Source organism: Rhinolophus hipposideros (genome assembly GCF_964194185.1).
Source record: "Rhinolophus hipposideros genome assembly, chromosome: 4".
NCBI classification, from domain to species: Eukaryota; Metazoa; Chordata; class Mammalia; order Chiroptera; family Rhinolophidae; genus Rhinolophus; species Rhinolophus hipposideros.
In genome coordinates, this window is record NC_138050.1 from 17,603,827 (window position 1) to 17,616,114 (window position 12,288).

The 12,288-nt window shown below is 42.8% G+C and overlaps 1 protein-coding gene across 3 annotated transcripts in view; it reads right to left on the minus strand.

Moving 5' to 3' along the window:
- Window positions 1-6,336, minus strand: part of SUCLA2 (succinate-CoA ligase ADP-forming subunit beta) — a 44,857-nt gene extending 38,521 nt beyond the window's left edge. Inside the window, exons 1-2 of one of the 3 annotated variants that reach the window (XM_081045655.1) lie at window positions 6,000-6,336; window positions 2,159-2,339 (exon numbers count right to left, since the gene is read on the minus strand). In XM_081045655.1, coding sequence (XP_080901781.1) covers window positions 2,159-2,339; window positions 6,000-6,089 — 271 coding nt within the window. In that variant the 5' untranslated portion in view covers window positions 6,090-6,336. Of the gene's footprint in view, window positions 1-2,158; window positions 2,340-3,047; window positions 3,638-5,963 lie in introns of those variants that run through there. The other 2 variants (XM_081045654.1, XM_081045656.1) reach the window with 2 other exon arrangements.
- Between the last annotated feature and the right edge of the window lie 5,952 nt (window positions 6,337-12,288).

Sequence of the window (12,288 nt, forward strand, 5' to 3'; positions counted from 1 at the left end):
TTTGCAGTAATTCAAGAAGCAAAAAGCACCCTGAGGTAGCCAAAATCAGCATTGGGAATTGCTAGCTAGATGGACAGAACCAGGTGTTTTTCTAAGGCACCTCCTACCACACCTTGTACAATTACATCCCATAATCAATATCTCCTGATATCAAGAGACAGAATTATCAATGTCTTCATAGTAGTTACTAAATACATCTTTTAAAAAGTGGCATCTCTTATCCTCTAGATTTAAAGGTCCTCATTAGTCACTAATTCCGCTGTCATACTATAATCATCACTCGCAGTGTTCTTTAATAAGAACTCACTTTCTAGATGAACAAGATGCCTTCTGTCCCAAGGGGCTGCCTACCTGCTCCTTAGTACTTGTAAGACCTGGCTCCAGAGAACTTGCCAGTAATACTCATAGTTATAGTATATCTCAAACGTAACTATTCTTTTTCCGCAGCTAAGACTCATTCAGTATTTTTATAAGGAGTCAAGAAATCAAAAGATTGGCATCCAAACAAATCCTACTCATTTTATGAAAGTTTCCACAAATAATTTTTTCTAACAAAACAATGAAATTAGATTAAATGAGTAAATATATGGAAAACTAAAGAAAGCTAATTATAATAATTTGGAAATAGAAAAAGAAATAGCTTTTACTGATTTCATTATATACAAATCAGGCCCTATTAACTTTGGTATGGAAAACATTTTTAGCCTTCAGCATTATTACAAATGAAAGATTTGGTAAACAAACACAAAAAGCACCATTTAAGAGATTAGACTGACAAAAATTAAAAAAGAAAGTCAAAGGGTTGGAAATTCATCCTTAAGGACATATGGATAGAATAAAATAAACTTATTCTCAATATACTTTCTAATTACATTTCCAAGTTTTCCTTCTTACTTAGCTGGGTCTTTAGAAATTAACATTTAGGTCATATATATAAGATTGACTCTCAAGAAGGTAGTTATTAAAAAGTAGCCTTTGTAAAAAACACTACAGAAATTCAAAGTACAATCATGAGTTTTCTTTAAGTCTTGACCCTAAGAGCCTCATATATGTTGTTTCAAAGGTAAAAATGAAGTACATCTTTTATCACGTACAAGTTCAAACTATAAGTTACCACCAAATTACCAAAATTAGTATGAACTTATGCAAGACTTTTGCTAAATAAAGTTTGTTTGTAATCTGAATAGAAAGAATTTTTTCTCTGATTAACAACAACAAAAAACTATAAGTGAAAAATCATGCTTCCTAGTCAAGAAAATCAGGACCACCACATTCAAAAACATACTTTATAACATACAAAAATTTTCTGAAATTGTACGTGCCCTCACTTTTGAAAGAAAATCCATTTTAGAAACAAATAAGTACAAATCTAGATTAAATTCTAAATTTTTTTAAAAGTTTTAAATATTTCATATCTTTCTTGAAAAATTAATAAAAGCAAAGTCTTAAGCAAAGCACATTTAAAACCATATTATTCAAAGGTACATACAAGAGAAATTAACTGTGCTAACCTACAAAAAAATTGGTGGGATTTTAAATACTGTTAAAAAGAAAATGCATTACATAGCTAGTACAGTACTCATTACTATGTTCTCATATCAAAATGTAAACTGAAGCATGTTTTTTAATTTATTTTATAATTGAGATTAATTTAAATTCAAATTAACAAAAGCTATTAAGTTTTCTGTTACCAATAAAAAAAACCTACTAATAAACATAGGCAACTACTTAATTCATTTAACAAATATTAGTATTTACTTCTAAGAGTTTGGGAGACACCAGTGAACAAAATCACACAAAGAAACCCTGCTCTCATGAAGTTTATATTTTAGTGCTCAACTTCCTTTTTCGCCCCTTTGGCTCCATTTTCCATGTCAAAAAAGGAGTAAGGGGAAAATACAGGACTTCTCTTTTACAACCACATAAACAGCTAAGATTGTCTTTCACCAATCTCTCCATTGTATGCCAACTAAAAATACAACTTGAGCTTCCTACTGCCAATGTAAGTGATTCTAAATTAACAGACACTATGGGAGCTCATAATAGTCTCATAATTTTAGAATGTCAATAATCATAAAGTTCTGCCTTCTCTTAAAGTTTGCATCTTTTCAGAGTTCCCATGTCAAGGTGGTTGGCCAGAGTTTTTTTAATTTAGTACCTAATTTTTTGGCAATTGCATAAGCTTCATCTGGTGACTTAGCCACGTGTCCTTTGGGAACGGCAACTCCAGCTTCTTGCAATAATTCCATACTCATGTATTCATGTAGCGAGAGATTCCTTTGTTGTTGCTGCTGTACTTGGAGTCCATGGTTGTTAAACAATCCAGAATTTCCCAGAACCTAAAGAAATTGGGGACATATTTACATGTGAGAGTGATCTGGCAGTTATTCTTGTGAAAAACACCTTCTCAAAATAATTTGTTTATATAAAATACTTGGTTCTTCATAACTGTAATAAACCTGTTTATTAAATTATCAAAATATAATACTTACAGCACCTAAACTACAACCTAAAACTAACAGCTAATCTATCAGCTAAATTATCAAATGCTACCCTTGTAGTTTTAACTATTTCCTCATCATGTTTAGTCCTACCTTTCACCTGACTTTTACCACCGTACCTCTAATGATCTATAGAGCGCTTTTACCTCAGGCCAAATTCAGTAGCTCTAAAACCAATCTTGTCTTTCCCAACAAACCAAAAATCCTTCCCAACTTTCTTCTCTCCAGCCCGCCAGTACCTAACAAACTGCCTGGTACTAGATATGTGATAATTGAACGACTCGGTACTATTACTCTTTCATACACTCAAGGCTCAAAACCCTGGCTTCATCTATAGCGGTGTCGGGTGTGCTGTCCAGATCCTCCCTTCCGGACCAAGGGATTCACAAGCCCAGCTTCTGGGCATGTTGGCTGCTGACAGCTCTCAGCTGAGTCCTCTCCTTAGAGCTTCCCTGCCCAAAGTCACACCTCCTTCCCATTATCAGCCTGCATCCAATCACTGGTCAAAGGGGGTCAAGGGAGGGATATAACGACCTAGCACCTCACCAGGTCTCTTGACAGTTCACGACCATCCTAATTGCAGATCGCCCATTGGAACAGCAGCGTAACTGCCCTACATTCTACTTCTCCCTCTAGTAAGTCCTTCTTCCTTCTCTCTCCTCCAGGTGTTGACGCAGAGATCACTTTCCAGTAGACTTCCTCCATGAGACTCTCCATATCATAGCCTACACATATCATCTTAGAAAACGTATCTGCAACATCATCTTGAATGCATTCCAGCAATCTCCCCTTATCCGTGGTTTTGCTTTCCGCAGTTTCAGTTAGAAACTAAATAAGTGGTCAAGCTCAGTCTGAAAATATTAAATGGAAAATTCCAGAAATAAACAATTCAAGTTTTAAACTGCGCACCATTCAGAACAACAGCATGATGAAATCTCACGTAGTCCCGCTGCATACAGCCCGGGAAATGAATCATCCCTTTGTACAGCATATCCACACTGTATATGCTACCTGCCCGTTAGTCACTTAGTAGCCATTTTTGTTATCAGATCAACTATCATGGTACCACAGTGCTTATGTTCAAGTAACTCTTATTTCCTTAATGGCTCCAAAGCTACTCACACAGCTGCTATTACAGTACATCGTTATAATTGTTCTATTTTATTACTGTTGTTGTTAATCTCTTACTGTGCCTAACTGATAAATTAAACTTTATCATAGGTATGCACATGTAGGAAAAAAATATGTATGAGGGTACGGTACTATCCGTGGTTTCAGTCATCCACTGAGGGTCTTGCAACACATCCCCCATGGATAAGGGGAGACTACTGTATATTTTTATGTTTTCTTTCAAATACCTATATTTACAAATAATTAGTAGTACATATAAGGTACTGCTGATAGGTTTTATATCACTTGAAAGGTTTTTTTAACATCTGAAGTATTTTGATGATCCTTTCCTTTGCACCACTGGATATTGTAACTTGAAATGAAATATCATCAGCTTTGAATTACGTTGGTAATACAAATGCCTGTATAATCATAAGGATCCCCACATTTAGCTATTTATCTTCCTTGATATTATCACTTAGAAGATTCCTACTGCCGAAAGGCCAATTCCTGGCCAAATCCCTATATCATCACCCATCCAGTAACACACCTCGTTTAAATAATACGAACTCAAACATAGGAAAATGTCATTAATCGGGAGTATGAGTCACAATGATCAAGAAAATGTCTTACTTAATCTACTTGTAACATTAACTATTTTTATCAAATATACGCTGGATGAAAGAGACAGGAAACTGAAAGAGGGTCTGAGAACCAAACAAAATGTTTAGGAGAATTTGCTAACATTCAATGTGTGATCTTGAAAAAGTTTCCTAAGACCCTGTCCTTCTGTGTCCTCATCTACAAAAGCAAGGGGATAGACTAAGGTCATTCCAAACTCTAAAGCTGTATTACTTAATGGGAAGGTAGAAGAGATGTTACAAGACAATATATCGGACAGCTCCATATGAAGAGACAAGGGCTTATAAAGGCATTTCCAAAAGGATAAAGATTATGATTAGGATGAAAACACATTCACCTCACTTTCTAAAAACTAGACAGCACCTTTTAAAACTCGTAAGAAGGAAATTCAAGGACCAAAAAAAAAAAAAAAATCACTTGTCCTATTAGGAAGCAAACTCATGGCATTCACCACCGCTAGGTTGAAAGCATGAATAACTTTTGAAAGAAAAATAACGGTCAAAATGAATTCACTTATGGCATGTCTGAGGAGTTATTTCGGAACATAACCTAAAAGTCTGGAACTGACTTCCGAAGCCAATTATGCCCTTCCACAGATTTCATGGTATCAACGTTGAAAAGAATAAGCCAATTCTCATATTCTGGAAAACAACCTGTACAGCAGAGGCAGGCACTCAGATTTTGGAGCCAGACAGTTCTGGAATCAAACCTCAGTTTAATTCCCCAGTCCCGCGGGTGGGCGGAGGCCCCCGCGGCCCTGGTTTCGAGAAGGGAAAATGCCCTTCAGATGTACTTTCCTGGGCCTCGGGAGCTGCGGCCGGTGGGACGGCTCCGCCAGGGGAGCGGTACCCGCTGACCGGGCTTTTCTGGGACGAGGCCGGGACGTTTCTTCCCTCCCCCATTAGGGACCTGCTTCCTGACCTAACCCCAATTACTTGTTCTCTCAGCCAGTTTCTTCATCAATGGTGCCGACACTAATGACTCCCTTCCCGTGTTGCCGAGGAGCCTAATGCAAGACGACAGGTAAAACACTTAGCACGTAGCGCTGGCACAGGGTACACACTCAAAACACACACACAAAACCGGTGGCCACTGTACTGTAGTCTATCCAAAAATGAAGTCATCCGAAAGACTATTTTCTTACTTCCCCAACTGGCAAGCTTGTAAACGTCGTATTATTACCACCATTAACAGAACAGAGCACCACTACCTGGGGGAGGGAAGAAACGTCCCGGCCTCGTCCCAGAAAAGCCCAGGCGGCGGGTACCGCTCCCCCGGCGGAGCCGTCCCACCGGCCGCAGCTCCGAGGAACCCGCAAGTACATCTGAAGGGCATTTTTCCGCCTCCCGAAAGAGGGGCCGCGGGAGCCTCCGCCCACCCCGCGGGACTGAGGAAGGGCAGAAGAAACTGCCCTGGGCCCGCCACCCCCACCCAGACCCCACCCGGCTCCCGCCGCCCCCTCGGAAACAGGGTGAGCAGGTGCAGGCGGGTCGCCGGGGCTCCTCACGGACCGAGGCCCTGAGCAAAGCGGCACAACACGGGCCAGCTCGCAGCGGCGGGCAGCACTCCCGGGCGAGCCGCCCGCAGGCCTGGCGGGGCCCCCGTGTCACCCAATGTCACCGATTGAGAAGTGACCCCCAAGCTGGGCCTCGGATCCCTTCACACTTCGCCCACAGGAGCCAAAACCTCCCGCATCTCCTTTGCGCCTACCGACCCTCGAAGCGAGAGCGGGCTGGACCGCAATACCTGGGCAGCGGCCCGCAGCGCCGTCCGGGGCGGGTGGCTCCTGAGGGTGGCAGCGGCCAACAGCCGACTGTAGAATATGGAAGCAGCCATTTCTGAATCCGACCCCGACCCCTCGGCGCCGCGCGCGCAGGCGCAGTGCGAGCGGGCGTCGCGTCACGCAGCGGCTCCGGGCTCGCGCGGCGACTGGGGCCCACACGTCGGGGCGGGGCCTCGGCTTAACTCCTTAGTTGCCGGCGCCTCGCGCGGTGCACAGGCGGAAACCGCCAGGCTAAGCAGCGAGGCTGGGCTAAGCAGTTATAAAGCAAACTTTGACCTTTGCACTGGGCACCGCAGACTCAATATCCGACGTGCGGCCAGGAAGCACCTGAACATTCCCTAGGGAAATGTAGTGGAAGGACGACCAGCACTTGTGTGATCTCAACTTCTCTGAACCTCAGCTGCTTCGTCTGTAAGATGGGGTGCCTTCAAAATATACGTACTGAATGTCTGCTTGAGCCACACACACTGAGTTAAGTCCTTAGAATACAACAGTGAATAAAACAGAGCGATTCTGGCGCTCAAGGAGAGGAGTCTACCACTAGTTATCGATCCAGAGGGCACACCAGAATCACTGGGACAGCTTTGTAAAAAAAGCCCCTGCACCAGACCCCATCCGAGGAACCCGGTTTCTCAGAGTCACACAGCGCGCCTTGAAAACCCGGAGATGACGTGTGCTCCTTCAAAGAGCTGACCTGGACGATGACTGGGCACCTATTCTGCTCTGGACATCGAGCCTCAAAATGTGTCCAAGCGGTTTCAGTGGGCAAGACCTTCACCTAGGAGCAGGAGGGAGTTGCTGACAAGCATTAGCCAGGTTCTCGTACCTACTTAAGATGCACAGTGATCCGGTTCATAGAACAGCACTGTATACAGAAAAAATCTAATACACGCAGCTTATCGACTTAGGAAATGGAAAGGTTTTTTATTGTTGTTTTGGGTTTTTCCAGCCTCCCAAATCTCAAGTTTTTAAAGGCAGGACTTTCTTAAGAACTTTTGTGTTCCATTGGCACACGTGGGGGACTAATCTCAAGGCTCCGTTCATCACTAATAGATATTCTGTACACTTAGAAACAGAGAGAGGAGAAAACAGAATTTGGTAGCTCAAATCTCTCTTGCTCCACCCTTCCACTGCTCATCATAGCCAATCAAATAGTCTGGATAATGTGTCCAAAAAGCCAGGGCTGTGACCTGCCACTTTCTATTAGGAACACATACCCCATCAGCTATGAATAGGGCACACTTATTTTCAAACCTGCTCATTTTAACTGACAGCAAACCCAGTAGTTGAGTTACTGGTACAACCAACCATCTGAGTCCGAGACCAATTTTTAAAAGGCACGTGGGTAAATCCAGAATAAGTCCAGGTACTAAAATAAGATGTAAGGCTATAGCCCTGCTAGGAGCCTGACTGGGTTAACTTTGCTTCAAGTTCAGGTCACATCGCTACTGCTATGTCCTTTGTGATACTGTTTTAAAAACAGGCACAACAGCAGCAGAAATACGGATCAGAGCACAAGTGAGAAGGAGAGCATGCTGGTGGTCCATGCGGCCCATCTCCTTTGGACGCCCAAGCAAGGGGGGAGGTGCACACCTCCCACAGCACTTCTTAAGTTCAGAGGCACTGTACCTCTTGACAACTCATTGGAGACTTGAGTAAGGTAAAATGATAGGCCAACTACCTGCTAAGTGTTTCATCATTATGCAATCAGCCTTAAAAAATGACATTGCTTTACAAAACTACTTTTTTCACAGCAAAAAAATTGCAGTCCTTATCTACAAGGCTCTTAAAAACTAGTAGTGGGCAGTAAGGGATAACAGAATGTGGTAAGTAAAATAGACACTGAAGTTTGGGAGGCAGGTAAGAGGGAGAGCAGGGTGAGGAAGAGGAAAAAGAAAGAATTGTTTCTCCAGTGCAATGGCATTCGTGTCCTTGACCTCTAGTCTCCCACATTGTCTAGCTCTGCCTTCTACTAGGAGGTTAAAGGAGGGGTGGTAGGCAGGAAAAGAGGGAAAAGAAATTTCCTGAAGGGAAGAAGACTAATTTTTTCACCGTCCTTTAAAATCATTCAAATTTTTATTCCACCCACATTCTAATGCTCCTGGATTAGATGAAGAGAGGGATTATAGAAGCTAGACACTCTCTGGTGGTTCCTTGAGGAGGGTCCGTGTGCTGTGTACTCACCAAGACCACTGTGTCCAGGATGAAGGGTAATTTCATCCCCAAAGAGATTTGGGGATCTAAAACAAGGAGCATTGGAGGGAGACCCCAAATCCCTTGAGCTCCGGTGTGGTAGAGCTGTGGAAACCTCTGGCAGGCTGGTGAACTCCAGCACATAGAGCTGAATCATATTCCCAGGATTTGTACCCACCCCAGCAGAGCTGGGAAAGCCTGCAAAGGCTTCCAGAACCCTTGAGAGTTACACAGACAAGCGCGGACAGCCAGCAGATGGGAGCAAGGAGGGATAGACCTGTGAATAGCAATGATCCAGAGTGTTTGGGAAGAGGGATATGTCAAAGGAAGCCAGCTTAGTTAGATGAAAGCATCAAGGACTAGATGTTCCCTGCTGAGCTATCGCTGCATATAAGCCCTGGATCAGAGGGTAAGGGAAGCAGATAGATCCTGATTTCACAATGGTTAAGTTTCTGGCATTTGATGTAATGATAGAATTCAAGTTCAGACGTAAAAAAAATAGTCATAGTTCTTGTACACATGAACATATGGAATGAACTTGGTATCACTGCACCACTGGTTCTCAAACTTGGCTGAACCCTAGAATCACCTGGAAAGCTTGTAAAAATATCTTTGCATGGGTCCCACCACGAAAGAGTCTAATTCAGTTGTCTGGGGTGAGACCTAGAGTGGTATTTTGTAAAAGTTCCCCTAGTGTTTTTGAAAAGCACCCGAAGATGATAACCACTCCTGACGTGCTCTTTCTGCTATCCTCTCTGTCTCACAGGAGGGGAGGGGCTAAGTAAGGGAGGAGGCAGCCACCATAGATGAGCATTGGATTTAAAGCCAATACTGGGGCAGGCCCTGTGGCTCAGGAGGCTAGAGCTCCATGCTCCTAACTCCAAAGGCTGCCGGTTCGATTCCAGTGGGCTCTCAACCACAAGGTTGCCCGTTCAACTACTCGAGTCCCGCAAGGAATGGTGGGCTCTGCCCCCTGCAACTAAGATTGAACACAGCACCTTGAGCTGAGCTGCCTCCCAGATGGCTCAGTTGCTCAGTTGTTGGTTGGAGCGCCGTCTCTCAACCACACTGTTGCCAGTTCCAGTTTGATTCCTCGACTCTCTTCTCAATCAACTTTCCGGTTAGACTCCCACCAGGGATGGTGGGCTGCGCCCCCTACAACTAAGACTGAAAGGACAACAGCTTGACTTGGAAAAAAGGTCTGGAAGTACACACTGTTCCCAAATAAAGTCCTGTACCCCTTCCCCAATAAAAATCTTTAAAATAAATAAAGTCAATACTGAATTTGAATTCTAGCTCTGCCACTGACTAGTTGTCACCTATGGCCACTTCATTCCAATCTCTGCTTCCTTCTCTTCTATCTGTGTCAAATCTATTCTCTGATAAGGATATAAGTACATTTAGAGCCCACCATAATCCAGGATAATCTTCTCATCTCAAGATTCTTAGTTTAATCTACAAAATCCTTTTTGCCATGCAAAGTAACATTCATGGTTTTGCCATATAAGGTTCCAGGTATTAGGACCTGAATATCTTTCAGAGGGCCATTATGGAGCCTACCACAACAAAGCTAATAATGAATGCCCTGACCATCTGATGGGGTTGTAGTTAGGAACACGTAAAACAAGCATGTGAAAGCACCTGAAAATGTTCTGCAAATGCAACTATAGTCGTTATGACCACATTCCATGACTCAGCTTTTAAAACCCAGATGACATGTGCTGTACTCCTGGCAGCCCTAGCAGCTTCCCATATGCTCTCCCAGAATATTTCCCTTGAGGCAGAACCAGGACCACCCTAAGTTTATACAGGCCCTTGTGAGAATTAGAAAAGGAAATGACTCTATCCTCAGGACACTTTACTTCTCTCTGTTGGAGAACTGACATCTCTCAAAAACTTGTAAGGAGAATTGAGCAAATAGATAAATATGTTAAGGATAGTGGGAGCTAGATTTCTATCAAAGAATGGAATTAAAATACGAAAAAAGAGACTGTTAGAATTTTCTCTTAATTGGAATTAAGTATTGGTATAAACTCATGGTTTTCAATATACAGAAATAGACATAGAAATAAGTATCAATATTCTATTAGTTATGTTTCTCCACAGAAGCAGACAGAATAGGATGGTATATAGAGAGAGATACTAATTTTAAGGAATTAGCTCATGCAATTATAAAGGTTGGCAAATCCAAAGTCTGCAGGGTGAGCCATCAGGCTGGAAACCCAGGGAACAGCTGTTCAAGCCCAAAGTCCATCAGACTGGAGAATTCCCTCTTTCTTAAGGCAGGTCAGTCTTTTGTTCTAGTCAGGCCTTCAACTGATTGAGTGAGGCCCATCCCCATTACGGAGGGCAATCCGCCTTACTCAAAGTCCACTAATTTCAATGTAACTCTCATACAAAAACACTCTCATAAGAACATCCAAAATATTGTTTGGCCAAATACCTGGGCACCTTGGCCCAGCCAACTTCACACAAAAAATTAACCATCACAGATATAAATATGTACGTTTGTGCTCTCTGCCCACTGAGAAGGCCTGGGAGCAGCAGTCTCCAATAACAATAAGCACACCTAGTGTCCAGATCTAATTACCCTTCTCCACTGAAAGGAACTAGATATTCTTGGCAAAATCACTGGTTATAGGATTGAGCATGGAAAGTATAAGATGAGCTTAGAATGTTTTGTTGAGCCAACAAGTAAGGATGTGCTCAAAAATTATGAGAATGTGTCAAAAATATAGAGAAGCCCAATAGCCATTGACCAATTATGTGACAATTTGAACAACAAAATAAATAATACCGGGGAATATGGCGTACATGTACTGTTTCCTATTCTTCCTACTTAGTATAACTAAAATCTCTAATCATTATATATAAAACAATCATAAGAAGACACTAATAGGAAAAGAAAAGAAGTCAGATCAGCTAGGGACCACTGGAATCAAGTAACAGCATGGTGGTAATTCCCTGGGTTTTCTTTTTGCTAAAGAAACTAGCAAACCATAAATGCTAATGGATGCAGACAAAAAATAAAGCCCCCTCTGCAGCTAAAAGACTAGGAAAGGTGCAGCCTAGCAAGACAGAAAACATTTCAGACAATAACCATTTTACTCTGGTCAAATGCCACAGGTAAAACCACCATGCCAGCAAAGTCTGAGTGGAGCATCAAAAATTCCACACTTGCAAGGTGCAGGTACTCCCACACCCCACTAAGGGTGGTGCCAGAGAAGAACACTGAGAATCTTATTCCCACTGATTGATAATGAGCCCTCCCCCTCAGTGTTACTGGAGACCACATGGGCAGGCTGGACTTCTGCCCCAACCCAAAAGTTATGAGGCACTTCTCCCCTTCCCCAGTGGGGTGGTGTCAGAAGAGGTCTAATGGAAACTCAATACTTTCACCATTGTAGAGTGGTAACAAAACCACCCCTACTGTGGTGTCAGTGGAAACCAGAACTCCCACCCCTACCCTACCAGAGCTCCCCGACCTTGGGAGTCAGTGAAGTCCAAGGGAAGAAACTGAACTGTGACTTAGTAGTGAAGACAGCGTACGATGCCAAAAATTCTGAAGAAGATAAAAAGGGAATCCCTCTCCTATGCAACCCCCAACACACACAGACACACACATACACACACACACACACACTCACACACTCACACACTCACAAACAGTAAAGGGCAGAAGCCACAGCAAGCAGGGCACCTATCTTTCTTCCACCCCCACCCTGATATAATGAGGGCATGGCATTAGGAGGAGGCTGAAACTGAAAACAGCGTGCAGTGATGTGTTGGGAGAAGGGATTCTTTGTGAGGACCTGAATGTGTTTGTCACAAATGCACACATTTGAAAGCAGCTCAGCTCACCAGAATGGCTGTTTCTCATGTTTTTCTGACTGCAGGAAAATGAAATCTTCCAGGGGACCTCTTTCAATATTCATCTTTCCCTTCTCTTAAGTTATCCCAATACTTAAAGAGCAAAAAGCAATTTTTTTAAGATGCAGAGTATGGGAGGGCTGGCAATGGTAAAACGTTTTCCCACCACCTAGCCATGTAACCTTAGGG